General features: G+C 35.6%; 2 protein-coding genes across 4 annotated transcripts in view; one reads left to right on the top strand and one right to left on the bottom strand.

Moving 5' to 3' along the window:
• septin5a (septin 5a) overlaps positions 1 to 17073 on the top strand; it is a 53292-nt gene that overhangs the window by 33531 nt on the left and 2688 nt on the right. For all 3 annotated transcript variants that reach the window (XM_073909168.1, XM_073909167.1, NM_199988.1), the window contains 6 exon segments: positions 2360 to 2494; positions 2629 to 2746; positions 2962 to 3063; positions 6743 to 6839; positions 11982 to 12117; positions 15203 to 15305. In XM_073909168.1, coding sequence (XP_073765269.1) covers positions 2360 to 2494; positions 2629 to 2746; positions 2962 to 3063; positions 6743 to 6839; positions 11982 to 12117; positions 15203 to 15305 — 691 coding nt within the window.
• The window catches only part of myl2b (myosin, light chain 2b, regulatory, cardiac, slow), a 271503-nt gene continuing 259023 nt past the window's right edge, over positions 4594 to 17073 (bottom strand). The window contains exon 7 of the mRNA XM_073909827.1: positions 4594 to 6568. Coding sequence (XP_073765928.1) covers positions 6329 to 6568 — 240 coding nt within the window. The 3' untranslated portion in view covers positions 4594 to 6328. The remainder of the gene's footprint in view (positions 6569 to 17073) is intronic.

Here is a 17073-nt window from a genome sequence, read left to right as displayed (position 1 = left end):
CATATGCAATGTGCATATGCAAAATGTGATGATTAACTTGTTTTGAGAAACCATGTACATATGTACATGTAATTATTAGCCATTTATGGAAAACATGCATATGCAAAATGTGATTATTAACCAAATGTGATTATTAACCATTTTTGGAAAGTCATGCACATGCAAAATGTGAATATTAACTGTTCTTTAAGAACCATACACATGCAAACATGCTAAACATAATTATTAACCTTATTTGTTTGAGAAACATGCATTGCCAAATATGATTATTAACCAAATGTGATAATTAACTGTTTTTTTGGGAAACCATGCATGTGCAAAATGTGATTATTAACCATTTATGTAAAACATGCATATGAAAAAAATTGATTATTACCATTTATGTAAAACATGCATATGAAAAAATGTGATTATTACCATTTATGTAAAACATGCATATGAAAAAATGGGATTATTACCATTTATGTAAAACATGCATATGAAAAAATGTGATTATTACCATTTATGTAAAACATGCATATGAAAAAATGGGATTATTACCATTTATGTAAAACATGCATATGAAAAAATGGGATTATTAACCAAATGTGATTATTAACCATTTATGTAAAACATGCATATGAAACAAATGTGATTATTAACCATTTATGTAAAACATGCATATGAAAAAATGGGATTATTACCATTTATGTAAAACATGCATATGAAAAAATGGGATTATTACCATTTATGTAAAACATGCATATGAAAAAATGGGATTATTAACCAAATGTGATTATTAACCATTTATGTAAAACATGCATATGAAACAAATGTGATTATTAACCATTTATGTAAAACATGCAAATGAAAAATGTGATTATTAACCAAATGTGATTATTACCATTTATGTAAAACATGCATATGAAAAAATGTGATTATTAACCAAATGTGATTATTACCATTTATGTAAAACATACATATGAAAAATGTGATTATTAACCAAATGTGAATATTACCATTTATGTAAAACATGCATATGAAAAATGTGATTATTACCATTTATGTAAAACATGCAAATGAAAAATGTGATTATTACCATTTATGTAAAACATACATATGAAAAAAATGGGATTATTAACCAAATGTGATTATTACCATTAATGTAAAACATGCATATGAAAAAATGGGATTATTACCATTTATGTAAAACATGCATATGATAAAATGGGATTATTACCATTTATGTAAAACATGCATATGAAAAAATAGGATTATTAACCAAATGTGATTATTACCATTTATGTAAAACATGCATATGAAACAAATGTGATTATTAACCATTTATGTAAAACATACATATGAAAAAAATGGGATTATTAACCAAATGTGATTATTACCATTAATGTAAAACATGCATATGAAAAAATGTGATTATTACCATTTATGTAAAACATACATATGAAAAAAATGGGATTATTAACCAAATGTGATTATTACCATTAATGTAAAACATGCATATGAAAAAATGTGATTATTACCATTTATGTAAAACTGGCATATGAAAAAAATGGGATTATTAACAAAATGTGATTATTACCATTTATGTAAAACATGCATATGAAAAAATGTGATTATTAACCAAATGTGATTATTACCATTTATGTAAAACATGCATATGAAAAAAATGGGATTATTACCATTTATGTAAAACATGCATATGAAAAAATGGGATTATTAACCAAATGTGATTATTACCATTTATGTAAAACATGCATATGAAAAAATGGGATTATTACCATTTATGTAAAACATGCATATGAAAAAATGGGATTATTAACCAAATGTGATTATTACCATTTATGTAAAACATGCAAATGAAAAAATGGGATTATTAACCAAATGTGATTATTACCATTTATGTAAAACATGCATATGAAAAAAATGTGATTATTAACCATTTATGTAAAACATGCATATGAAAAATGTGATTATTAACCAAATGTGATTATTACCATTTATGTAAAACATGCATATGAAAAAAATGGGATTATTAACCAAATGTGATTATTACCATTTGTGTAAAACATGCATATGAAAAAATTTGATTATTAACCAAATGTGATTATTAACATTTATGTAAAACATGCATATGAAAAATGTGATTATTATTCAAATGTGATTATTTACTGGTTTTGGGAAATCATACACATGCGAAAGGTAATTATTAACCATATATGATTATTAACTGGTTTTGAGAAACCATGCACATGCAAAATGTGATTAAGCAGTTATGGGAAACCACGCACATGCAAATTTTCTGACGAAAATGTAACTTTGGCTGACTATAATGTAACTCTGAAAGTGTGTTTGTGTGCAGTTGGAGGCCCATCACAGACTACATTGACCAGCAGTTTGAGCAGTACTTCAGAGATGAGAGCGGACTGAACAGAAAGAACATTTTGGACAACAGAGTTCACTGCTGTTTGTACTTCATCCCACCATTTGGACACGGGTACAAAACACACTGACCGTCTAACAGAATAGGACTGTAATACAGATGGATTTGCATTTCGATATATGGAATGTGCACGTAATCTTCTTAAGACTATGATATTTATTGATGATTGGTTGTTTTTTTTTGTGTAGTTTGCGGCCGGTGGATGTGGAGTTCATGAAGGCTTTACATGAGAAAGTCAACATCATTCCTCTGATCTCCAAAGCAGACTGTCTGACCCCCACTGAGGTCAAAAAGCTCAAGGACAGGGTGAGTATTACTATAGCAACTATATAATTACTACAAAAGATTAATTCAAATACATTACCATAGTATGGATGAAAACACTACTGTGTTTACTATAAATGACTATAGTGTTTTTGTAATGTGCAAAGTGATTATTCTGGGTGTTTTCTGCATATCCGAATGGAGGTGTAAATGTGTTTTCTGCAGGACATTCACTGTGTGTTTGTGTTTTTCTGCAGGTACGAGACGAGATTGAGCGTTTCGGGATTAAAGTCTATCAGTTTCCTGAGTGTGACTCTGATGAAGAAGAGGAGTTCAAACAGATGGACAAAGAGCTGAAGGTCTCTACTATAGTGAATCTTCATTTTATATCAAGCCTCCATAAAGATACATTCTGAACCAACATCTTAGACAAAACAGGCTTTTTGATTATTAAAAGAGTAAAATTTTTTACATATTTATGTACAATTGAATTGCAAAATATAATAAAGCCAAGCAGCATTAATGATTAACATCATACTTTTTTTGCCATAATATTAGTTTATTTAGCAAAAACCTGTTGTGATCTTGAATAAGGCATAGTTAGAACAAGAGTAATTTGATGGGATATTAAAAGACTCAAAATACTTATTAATTGTCATTTGAAAGCATTATATTTTGGCACTGTCATTTAAACAACTAAATTTTAATCATTTGACAACATGTTTTAATCATTCAAAATACACTCACTGGCCACTTTAATAGGTACACCTTACTATCCCCGAGTTGGATCCCTTTTGCCAGAACTCCCTTAATGCTTCATGGCATAGATTCAACAAGATACTGGAAATATTCCTTAGAGATTTTGCTTCATATTGACATGATAGCATCACGCAGTTGCTGCAGATTTGTCGATGAGTCAGCAGAAATTGAGACTCATCAGAGCAGGCAACGTTTCTCCAATCTTCTACTGTCTAATTTTGGTGAGCCTGTGTGAATTGTAGCCTCAGTTTCCTGTTCTTAGCTGACAGGAGTGGCACCCAGTGTGGTCTTCTGCTGCTGTAGCCCATCTGCCTCAAGGTTGGACGTGTTGTGTATTCAGAGATGCTCTTCTGCAGACCTCTGTTGTAATGAGTGCTTATTTGAGTTACTCTTGCCTTTCTATCAGCTGGAACCAGTCTGGCCATTCTCCTCTGACTTCTGGCATCAACAAGGCATTTGCGCCCACTGAACTGCCGCTTACTGGATATTTTCTCTATTTGAGACCATTCTTTGTAAACCCTAGAGATGGTTGTGCGTGAAAATCCCAGTAGATTAGCAGTTTCTGAAATACTCAGAGCAGCCCGTCTGGCACCAACAACCATGCCACGTTCAAAGTCACTTAAATCACAGTTTTTCCCCATTCTGATGCTTGATTTGAACTGCAGCAGACCGTCTTGACCATGTCTACATGCCTAAATGCATTGAGTTGCTGCCATGTGATATGCTGATTACAAATCTGCCTTAACAAGCAGTTGGACATGTGTACCTAATAAAGTGGCCGGTGAGTGTATAATGCAATTTAGTGTGATCACTACTCATTTTATAATCAGAATAAGCATGTTTTATTATTTTTTTAAATATCTGCTATTTTAAATATCTGCTGTGCCTACTGGTAGGCCCAGAAGGCTGCTATCCTCCATTCACATAGTTAATCAGCTAAAGACCACATATGGCTGTGGACGGAAGTTAACGAGAATTATTTATATTATTTATTAAATGTCCCATTAATTGTATTTCATTAACGTTTACCTTAACCCAACCATCACAGTAATGTAAGCATTAGATCTGGAATCTTCTCTATTAGTATAGATGATTTACCATGTGGATGGATGATAACCCCTACTGGCCCATATCTATTATCTGATAACCACTGATTCAATTGAGCCATTCAATTGAGTCATAACGAAGCGGGTGATTTATCAGACCATTTCAATTCAACTAGAACGCAAGTTATTTATTTTTAATAACTTTATTTACCCAGTGTATATTAATTTGATCACAAATTGAGTGCAAATTCTTTTCAGCTTTCATTTGCTGAGCTCCAAATCAAAACAACAACATCCAGTAAACCAATAATGACCTTACTCCAATTCTGCTGTCTGGAATTAAGGGTACCTCAGGGCTCTGGTCTTGGGCCACTTCTCTTCTCGATCTACACAACATCTTTAGGATCAGTCATCCAGAAACATGGATTCTCCTACCACTGCTATGCTGATGATACCCAGCTATACCTCTCTTTTCACCCTGATGATCCCTCTGTTCCAGCTCGCATCTCAGCCTGCCTGCCCAGACATTTCACACTGGATGAGAGATCATCTTCAGCTTAACCTCGCGAAAACGGAAATACTTGAAGTTTCTGCCAACCCGACTCTACATCACAACTTTTTAATCCAGATGGATGGGGCAACCATTACTGCATCCAAAATAGTGAAAAGCCTTGGAGTAACAATTGATGACCAACTAAACTTCTCTGACCACATTTCTAGAACTGCTCGATCGTGCAGATTCGCACTCTATAACATCAGAAAGATCCGACCCTTCTTATCTGAACATGCAGCTCAACTCCTTGTTCAAGCTCTTGTTCTCTCCAGACTGGACTATTGCAACTCTCTACTAGCCGGGCTTCCAGCTAACTCTATCAAACCTCTTAAGCTGCTTAAGAACGCAGCATGAGTGGTCTTTAATGAACCTAAAAGAGCACATGTCACTCCGCTGCTCATCCGTTTGCACAGGCTGCCAGTTGCTGCACGCATCAAATTCAAAGCTCTGATGTTTGCTTACAAAGCGACTTCTGGCTTTGCTCCTTCTTATCTGCTCTCACTTCTGCAGATTTATGTGCCCTTCAGAAACTTGCGTTCTGTGAATGAATGTCGCCTCGTGGTTCCATCCCAAAGAAGGAAGAAATCACTTTTTAACGAACTCTCGCGCTCAATCTGCCCAGTTGGTGGAATGAACTCCCTAACTGCATCAGAACGGCAGAGTCACTCGCTGTCTTCAAGAAACGACTAAAAACTCAACTATTTAGTCTCCACTTCCCTTCCAAATATGCAATTGCCTTTCTTATAAATAAATAAATTATATTACTAATGTTTTGCTTCTTAGACTTTACACACCTAAATATTGCCTACAGCACTTATTCATTGTTGCTCTTATAGTTGTGTAAATTGCTTCCTTGTCCTCATTTGTAAGTTGCTTTGGATAAAAGCGTCTGCTAAATGACTAAATGTAAATGTAATACAAATATTAAAGCCAGTCAAAAAAATGCAATAAAGGACTTTAAATGTTTTCAATGCATTTATTTATTAAAACTGTTCTATTTAACTTTCATTTCATCCTGATAGCATTTAGCACAGTCTCCACATTTATCTATATAAATAAAAACCTGGTGCATAATTGAGAGTATACACAAAATACTTTTTTTTTTTTTCCAATTCCTTTTTATTATATTTTAGGTAACATGTACATACACATTTCCATGTGTCAATTCCAACACAAACCAACAAACCAACAAATGAACAAACAAACCAAAAACAAAACAAAAGGCTTCTCAGTATTTTACATCAAAATACAACATCACCTCTATAACTAATCTTCTAGTAAAACATTTCTAAATCCACCACCTTTTAAAAACAGTGTAAAAGGTCCCCAAACTCTATCAAAAATTATATATCTATTTCTTATCATACAAGTTATTTTTTCCATTTTCATATTTGTCACCATCTCTTTCAGCCAACAACCTATAGTTGGTGCACATATACTTTTCCAATTTAAAGAAATAAGCCGTTTCGCTTGTAGAATACATATATTCAAAAACATTTGCTCCATCTTTTTTAACTTGATCTCCTTACTTTTAGAATGCAGTAGAAATAGTTGATGACTGTAACAGATCATGGTAAATACAATCAGACTATAGGCTAAATTGATTCAAGTATGAAAGTACACCTGCTCTTCTGCAAAGAATATTGTTTGATTAATGTGTGGTGTGTTTGTGTGTTATAGGAGTGTACTCCGTTTGCTGTCATTGGCAGTAATACAGTGGTGGAGGCCAGAGGTCAAAGGGTTAGAGGTCGTCTTTACCCCTGGGGTATTGTGGAAGGTCAGTGTTCATGTAAACACATAAACATACACACCTATATAACCGCATGCAGTTTTGTTTTATATAAGAATCATTCTAGAATTGCGAGTACATTTCAAGCATTTATACCATCATAAACACCTTTTAGGGGATACACGTGTACGTCAAGGTCCCTACCATACATCCAGCACAATAAAGCACAAATATATTATATATTATATATATAAATATATATTATATTTATTTTAATAAAAACAAGTTTAGATTCGTTCATCTGTCAGGTTTTGGAGGCATCTGCATCACCATATGGGGCATAAGAACATGACATGTCTTTGGATATCATAGATATATACATTAGATGTCGCCTGGCCTATTGTTGTCTATTGGACGGAAAGCGTCAATAGCGCCGCCATCTTGGTACAGGGTAGCGCTCCTTTGAAATGAATGCGGGACCAAGGTACAGTGGAGGACTGTGGCCATTCAAAGCCAGAGATATACACATATACACATATATCTATGATCGGGAGTTTTCCTGGATGTTAGTATGTAATTTTTTTTTTCTAATTACGAAAATTATAATTTTACATCACTTTTCTACATTGATGGATCAGTGACCGCACTGGCATTCCTGACAAAAAGCTTGTGTTTGTGTGTACAGAAATGTACTATCCACCCTCCCTGTTAAATGTGATCTAATCATGTCCTGAAACACAGCTCCTCTCCTGCTTTCACTTCTCATACTGACGGAGGGAGCGATTCGTTTGTGAATGAATCTCCGTTATGAACGACTCGTTCACTGAGCCGACAATAATACAAGTTTCTGGCAGCGCAGCATCTCGCTGTCATATTTCTTTTGCATTGTTTGCTGATTTTATTCAACAAAACTAGAATAAGCCGAGTATTTAGTGCGAGTTGGAGCTGCTTTGCCTGATGGTGAATGCAGTAAGTGACTGTTATCATCAATAACGTTACCTGATTAGCACAAAAGTTCAGAACATACAAAAACAGAAAACTTAATATTACCTATGAAATGTTCTGCCTTTGTGCTTTGTTTTCTTTGTTTTCTTGTTACTACACCCGTAGACAGCGCTAAAGTCCCACATCTTCACGTAATAACACTGTCTTGACTAGTGCGGTAGAATGACATTTGTCCTGGGAGCACTGTACCAATGTGGCGGCGCTATTGACGCATGCTCAGGGTCCCTATGCGATATCTAGTGTATATATCTATGTTTGGATATAACTCAGTTATGTGAGCACACTTCATTATTATTGTTCCATTAATCGTTTGCTGGAAATGAGAACTGAATTTAGAAATAGTTTTGAAACAAATATTTGTGCTTAACAAACAGAATTAATTATGTAGATTAATGAATGCCTTCAGTGGAGTGAGTTTCCATTTCCTTATCCACGAAAGTAAAGGAGTAAAGTAAAGAGTAACAGTAAAGAGGCAGAATAGACACTTTTCACAGTGATGTCACTACACTTCCCCCTATTGGCAACACAGTGTTTTTTTTTTGTTCCGGTTTACCTTTCAGGGCTCGAAATTGCGACCATTTTGGTCGCATATGCGCCCGAAATTTCATCTATGCGACCTCAAAATATATTTGGGAGCATTTCTGCGAGTGCTCAAAACTGTTGTGTGCGACCAGTTTTTACTGCAAAATGTTCACCACATGCGCGGATTCGGAAGACATTTACGCAGAATGCATCTCTAAGCTCTTTGTCTGCACTTAAAACGCGAAACGCAGCGCTCAGGAATGGTTTAAAACAGTTGTCATGTCAGCTTGCTGCAGTAAATAAATCCAAGTCCGTAATGCTTGCCCCGCCTTCACGCTCTTCTTATTGGCCCACCACTGCTCTAGCACTGAACGCGAATGATTGGTTAATATCAGCTGTCAATCACTCAGTGCATTCTGACTTCGGATGACAGAGAGCTACTACCGCGAAAAACTAAAGCACTGAAGATTAGAAGAGTTAAAACTGACAGATTTTGTTTTAGAAACCATGGCATCTAAAGTTACAAATAATGACATCTTACTAGTGATCATGTGCTGAATGTTAGTCCACCATCTACACTTTTCCAAGAGTAGAAGACTTTCAGTGGCTTCAAGTCCGCCATGAAAAGTCAGTGGGATGGAATTTTCAGGTAACTGTTTGCCACATCTAGCACGAGAGCTTCTGTTTAATCCTTCATATAATCGCCAGATGCTGTCCGCCGTGCTAGTGGCAGATATATGTCAAATTACACCACGTACACTATCGCAAACGGGCTTGCACTGAGTAAACTTACATCGCTACTCCTAAAAAGACAGATATTGCTATTAACATGTATGCATATAATAAGGTACAATATATGTCAAAAGCATCAGTGCAATATCAGACAGCACTTGTGAGAACAGCACAGTTACACCGTTAACAGATTCATTCAAGCTGTGCGTGCAGGGCCGGTGAGCGCTCCGTGCTTTGGTCACTCAGTTATGTTATAAAATGTATTTTCTTGTGATAACGGGATTTCGTTGAGACATATTTTCCTCATGCTTGCATATATATATTATTTTAATTAATTAATTTATTTATTTATTTATTTTGCTTGTTAGTTTGATTAGTGTTGATTTCAAATACAATAAATATGTTTGTATAAAACTTGTAGTAATGGTGCTCATAATTGGTGGGTGCGACTAAATTTTGGCTGATGCGCCTAACTTTTTAAAGTTAGGAGCACCAGTGCTACCAAGCAAAAAAGTTAATTTCGAGCCCTGCCTTTGAATGAATGGGAGACTCCTCAGGAAAATTTACAAACAAAAATATAAACATTGCATGATCTGATTTAAGACTAATGTTGGTATTGGGCATGTGTTCAAATGTTTCTCTTTCAATACTGAACTGCTTTCTGAATTTGAAAATGACTCAGGTTATTAAGAATAGGAATAAACTATTGTTTATCAAGGAAATCATATGTTTTTTCACTTATTAATTCAGTTTATTTCCTTAATAATGGATTTATTTTTACTTTAATGCTGCTCTGAAAATAAATGTATATTATCTGTTATATGTAAATGCTCCAGCATAAGTAAAAGATGAGTATGTCTATAAATGCAACCCGTTTTGTTCAGTTTCTTCATTTGAATGAAATAATTATGTCTACTGCCACCTTTTGGGTGTATTTAATTTGATATCTGTACTTGAGATCTGCGCGGGACTAAATTTTGTATCTTGCTCCCGCCAGGTTTTAGTCCGAACCCGACCGCTCCCGCTTATGTTCAGCATTCGTTGTCCCGCTGCCTGCCCCGCCCCATTTTCTACCCCCTGCGCCCATTCCCACCCATTTCGAAAACCACCCAGCTATACAGAATTCTTCTGACAGCCTATAACAAGCTGTCTTTAAAAACACACACACACACACACACACACACACACACACACACACACACACACACACATAGACACACAGCAACAAGCAAGTTACACAGACAGCCTCACGCTCTCTCTCATTCACACACACACACAGCACCAAACTCTCTCTCTCATTCACACACATACACACACATAGACGCTCAGGAGTCGGGAGCAATATTGTTAGACCACCCAATCCCATTCAAAACACACCAGTTACCGACAGCTCCCGCGCTTTAATCTGAAATTTATTTGATGCAGACGTCTATTGCAGACTTCTAATTTGCACTACCTTTAAATAATAATGTTACTAATAAATTCCTAACCTAATAATACTAAATTAAAATGTCGTCCTCTTGGTGTTATTTTTGGAATTGTAAATTTTTATAATGATTTCGTTTGATTATTAAGAGTCACATACAAGATTTTTATTCTATTTCATTTAGTTTGAACATTAAATGGAGATAAATGTTTTGTTCATCAACAAAATACCTCTATAGAAAAAAAGTCACAGAACCGAGAATGTAATTAATATGAATGTGTTCATGAATCAGCTGTCCACTGTAAACAACCACAGTAAAACCCCCACTGTTTTATTTATTACTTATTCTTCAGTACACAAAATAATAATAAAAATAAATCTGACATAAACAATGTTCCGCACTCGTGTAAACAGCTAAAATCTTTATTTGGCAAATACTGGCAAGTCCGTATCAACTTCATCTGCAGTAAAGACAGCAACACAAAGCAATAGACTCTGTTTAAAGTCCTCTTTTCTTGGTTCAAGCAGAAATCTGGATAATCTGTAAGTTTTTTATTTTATTTTATTTTTTTAGAAGTCAGATGTCTCACTCTGAATGCAGAAAACAGCAATAGTCACAGTCTAACCGTATCTATAGTAAATATACAGCTGACTGGGTGAGTTCCCTATGGGGAGTTCTTTCTAGGCGGAAGTAACGATACACTGCATGGAGTGAAACTGGACATCATGTGAAATCATGTGAAAAGGTCTATGGAGGAGGCTCATTCTTTATCCTAGAGCTGCAGATGCTCTGTTTAACTGTTTTCTCGCTAGTGAAGCATTCAGTTTTTCCACTTACAAAGTCTGCCATGTAAATAGCAAATGTGCCATGGTGTGACGCAAGTGACACTAAAAGGGAATGTGAGATGAGTCTCTTGATTGGTTTAAGGCAGGTTATGCTCAGAACACACCTATAACTCATTAAGAGAATAAACGCAACCCTGTTAGACCATGTTCGCTTCACGAGCATAGTTTTCCTTCCTTAAAATAGCAAAAGTGGATTCAGATATGCTCTTAGTGCTTTTGTGTCATGCACTGTAAACTTTGCGCCTAGATCAGGGGTGGCCAATCCTGTTCCTGGAGATCTACCTTCCTGCAGATTTCAGTTGCAACCCTTATCAAACACACCTGTCTGTAATTATCAAGTGGATTTCAGGATTCTAATTAATTGGTTCAGGTGGGTTTGATCAGGGTAGGAGCTAAACTGTACAGGAAGGTAGATCTCCAGGAACAGGATTGAGCACCCCTGGCTTAGATCATTAAAATAGAGCCCCAAGTTACGTTGTGTTATATTGTAGTTAGTTACCTCAAAGTGATTTTAAACTATTATTGCGCAAAACTATTTCATAGAAATGGTGTCAAATTGTAATTTCATGCGTTACCAGTACACTACTGAATGTGTAAAAGCATGTATCAGAAAGTGTTTTTTTCTGTTTCTGACTTTGCATTTGTGTGTGTTTTATTAGTGGAGAATCAGTCACACTGTGACTTTGTGAAGCTGAGGAACATGTTGATTCGCTCTCATATGCACGACCTGAAAGATGTGACATGTGACGTACATTATGAAAACTACAGAGCTCACTGCATCCAGGAGATGACCAGGTGTGTGTCACTTCAATATGGTATAGACCTTTTTCTTGGAACGCAAAATTACCCATGATGCTTTGCGTGTATGCGCAAGGAGATTGCGAAGAACTTCCGGTCGGCAGCTGATGCGTGTAAACAGTCACATTTGGACAGCTTTGAAACGATAGTTTTAATCCATTTTACCTGCTTTTATCCTCTTTGAACTAATACTGTTGTCCATCAGCACCATCTCCTGGACTGATCATTTAAAGAAATGCGATCTAATAGGATGGAAAACAGCTGCTGTGAGGCGTTTTCCCCTCGTTGTCAGACGGCATCTTCTGCAGTTTAAATGAAGCCTCGTCATCGCTAAAGTCAACATTTTCTCTTTATTTCAAATATATAACCAGCCCAAACTAATGTAATTCACCAAAATGTTTGACACACACACGTAGCCTGTACTGTGCCACTGACACACTGATTTAATAACTGTGACAAAGTGGAAAATGTAGGCTAGTGTCATTTCGAAATGACAGAAAAACACAAACCGTGGTAAAAACAACACACAAAATAAAACACAAACGGCTCGCGATTAGAATGAACAGCAAATCAGCCATCAGAGTATCAATAACTAATTGACATAAGACTTTTATTGGTCATTTTTGTAAATTGCACGATTTTCATACCTGTTAAGTTTCATGCCAGTAGTCTGGTTGCTCTCTCTCTCTCTCTCTCTCTCTCTCTCTGTGTGTGTGTGTGTTAAAGAGCCGCTGAGGTAACAGCTGACACGCCGGGAACGCACACACACACTGTATTTCTGACGGCAGACATGTGAACTAGGAGAACGCTTTTCTCGTATTTCTGATGCGCTTGAACCACATGTGACAGATTATAACGGCTTTACAGACACATTTCTAAGTTGTGTGTCACAAAAACACTCTGTTATCCATTAAAAACGTTATTGAAACCCATTTTCGGAGCGCAAATTACCAGTTGTACACGTTGTAAACGGAAGTTTTTAGCATTCTATCGGAAGACGCTGGTCGCTATGGCGCCCTCCACGCAGCAGCCATGAAAAAGGTCTATATATTCATTAAAAAAATGTGAAAAGAAAATATGTTTATGCCTGTAAAATGACATATTAATGCTGCTTTAATTTCCAGCCTCTGTCAGATGACTTTGAATGCTACAGTGCTCAGCATAACATACACCCCATTTTGAAAATTAATATTTGTATCCATTTCTTAGTGAATATAGGCAATGTATTTTAATGCATTTAAACAAAACCGATGTCACGATCACCAGCGATCTAAACACCATAGATCGGTGGAGAACATTCACACGAACTATAAATCTGCCGGTTTATGGACTACAGATCCCAGTCATGCAACACACACACTCACCTGCTCCGAGTCACCATTGATTAGACACTCCAGCTGAAGCTGTTTTTGAACTGATTACTGCACTATAAGGACAGCACGCTAACTAGAGATGCGCGGATGGGCTATTATTTCATCCGCAACCGCATCACAAAACTCATCATCCGTCCGCCATCCATCCGCACTAACATTTTTGACCAAATTTTAAAACCGCACCCGCCCGTCATCTGCTGACTGAGCTCTTTATTTGAATGGCTTATTCCTTTTTATTATTAAATGAATGTTTCTTTATTGATTATTAGAAAAAAGAGAATGACTTTAATGACATGCAGTTAATCCAAACGTGCAAGTCAAATCCAGCATTAATTGACGCTTTGAAGTGACGCTAAACAATACGAGGACGTGTCTTTTCACTTGATTCGATTCCTCGGTCGGTCCTTGAGTCTTTTCCTTGCGTCCTTCCCTCGCATCCTATAGGGGTGGAAAGACGAGGAAAGAAAGCAAGGAAAGGAAACGAGGATACACAAATAAGAAATGAGAAGCACCCCTATAAAGCTCTCAGAATATCAGCAGTGAACTCCGTCTCCAATTGGCGCACAGGGACAAAAATAAATAAATAGCCTAAATTAAACCCACTGTACGGTACAATTTTTTTTATTATTATTGTAGCCTAGAAATCGCATTTCGACATTCAGACGAGAGCGCCTGGCCTCTAATGTGCCCTGCTGCACTGAAGGAGCGCTCGCTCGCAGCACTTGTTGCTGGAATGCATAGAATTCTCTTGGCAAGGTGCTGTAGACGTGGGAATGACTGCCTTGTTTCTCCCAAAAGGAAAGTAGATTTTCCTCTGCTGATCCGTCTATACGGAAGTTTGTAGATGAAGACTTCTGTACTTCATCCAGAATTAGTGTATCCGATTCCTCCTCTCATTCTGTGAAGTCAGTCCTAGGCTTTTTCGTTAGTGCGCCAGCTATGTGTACAAAAACAGTACAACCGCCCACCACCCGCCCGAATTTAATTAAAATATTATTTTTCGTCACGTCATCCGCCCGATCCGAATTTTTCCGCGGATTCCGCGGCGGTAACCGCCATCCGCGCATCTCTAACGCTAACACAATTGTGACTGAGTCTTGTTATCTGTTTAGTGACATTACAACACGTTACCTTAGTCTTGCTTTGCCGTGTTTTTGACCCTCGCCTTGTTTTCTTATTTTACTCCTGTCTGCTGCCTGCCTTGTGACCATCTGCATACAGTCATCTGTATTTTGACTACGACTCCGATGACTACGATTGCCCTTATACATCTGTTTGCTCCTGTGTTTTAGTCTCCAAACACATTTAGAAATTAAAAGATAATACAATTAAATTCAAGCAAAATATTGAAAACAAATTACAACCTACAAAATTTCAACAAAATGTTTCTTTTTTTTTTTGCTTCTCTTGATTCCCCCCCCCCCCTTTTTTTAAATTTGTATTTAATATTTTTTTATAACATATAAATTTAGTAGTAGTTTTTGGACTGTTATCGTAAGTTATTTTGTTAGATAAGCTCCAGATTTGGCTTCAGTACTGACTAATCTAATGTATTTGCACAAATATAATGTATAGCTCCTATTAAAAATATGAATTTAAAAGAGAGATTTGTAAGGGGTGTACTTACATATGCTGAGCACTGTATATGATTAGATATAATTATGTATGATCTACTAAATAATGTGTGTGTACGTTTATGTGTGTTTTAGTAAACTTGCACAGGATAACCGCACAGACAGTCCATTACCCATCCTGCCTCTGCCAACACCAGATGTAGAGACAGAGAAACTCATCAAGATGAAGGATGAAGAGGTGGAAAATAATCTGACTTATTCAATTATTATATTACAGCCATATTCTTACAGAGGCATACATTTCATTTTTTTATGGCTGATTCAGCATGGTGATCTATATGAATGTTTATTCATCATGATATATCTATGTTAATGCTACTAGCTCACACTTTGTCTTTAGGTACTACTTAGTTTTTAGAAACTGGATCTTATTCTTAATGTACAGTACAACTATTCATGTAATACTATAGTTATTATTCATAAGGTACTTGTTTATTAGATACTACAGTTATTATTCATTAAATACTAGTTCTCATACTATTTCTTATTGATTAGATACTCCATTATGTACTATAGTAGTTATTTATTAAATACTAGTTCTCATACTAGTTCTTATTCATTAGGTACTGTCATCAGATACTATAGTTCTTAATCATTAGATACTAGTTCTCATACTAATTCTTTTTTATTAAGTACTCGTTCACTACATACTATAGTTCTCATTCAGTATATACTAGTTCTTATTGACAAGGTACTTGTTTAACAGAGACTATATTTCTAAGTCATTAGATACTATTTTTTTCCCAGAGATGGGTTGTGGCTGGAAGGGCATCCGCTGAGTAAAAACGTGCTGGGTAAATTGGCGGTTCATTCCGCTGTGGCGACCATGGATTAATAAAGGGATTAAGCCGAAAAGAAAATGATTGAATGAATAGATACTATTTCTTATTTATAAGGTATTCGTTCATTAGATACTATATTTCTTATTCATTAGATACTAGTTCTCATGCTACTTCTTATTCATTCGATACTCGTTCGTTAGATACCATAGTTCTTATGTATTAGATACTAGTTCTTATACTAGTTCTTATTCATAAAGTACTAATTTATTCTATACTATAGTTCTCATTCAGTAGATACTAGTTCTTATTCATAAGGTACTCGTTCATTAGATGCTATAGTTCTTATTCATTAGAAATTAGTACTTACACTAGTTCTTATTCATTAGAATATAGTACTTACACTAGTTCTTATTCATTAGGAACACATTCAATATATACTATAGTTCTTATTTATTAGATACTAGTACTCATACTAGTTGTTATACTCATTCATCCATAGGTACTAGTTCTTATTCATTAGCTACTCATTTATTATATACTATAGTTATCATTCATTAGATACTAGTTCTCATACTAGTTCTTATTCATTAGGTACTGTCGTCAGATACTGTAGTTCTTATTCATTGGGTACTGTTGTCAGATACTGTAGTTCTTATTCATTAGATACTAGTTCTCATGCTAATTCCTTTTTATTAAGTACTTGTTCATTACATACTATAGTTCTCATTCAGTATATACTAGTTCTTATTGACAAGGTACTTGTTTAACAGAGGCCATATTTCTAAGTCATTAGATACAATTTTTTCCCAGAGATGGGTTGCGGCTGGAAGGGCATCCACTGCATAAAAACGTGCTGGATAAATTGGCGGTTCATTCCACTGTGGCGACCATGGATTAATAAAGGGACTAAGCCGAAAAGAAAATGATTGAATGAATAGATACTTTTTCTTATTTATAAGGTATTCGTTCATTAGATACTATATTTCTTATTCATTAGATACTAGTTCTCATGCTACTTCTTATTCATTCGATACTCGTTCGTTAGATACCATAGTTCTTATGTATTAGATACTAGTTCTTATTCTAGTTCTTATTCATAAAGTACTAATTTATTCTATACTATAGTTCTCATTCAGTAGATACTAGTTCTTATTCATAAGGTAC

This window comes from Danio rerio, chromosome 8, assembly GCF_049306965.1.
Source record: "Danio rerio strain Tuebingen ecotype United States chromosome 8, GRCz12tu, whole genome shotgun sequence".
NCBI classification, from domain to species: Eukaryota; Metazoa; Chordata; class Actinopteri; order Cypriniformes; family Danionidae; genus Danio; species Danio rerio.
This window is presented reverse-complemented; position numbering and strand designations above follow the sequence as displayed.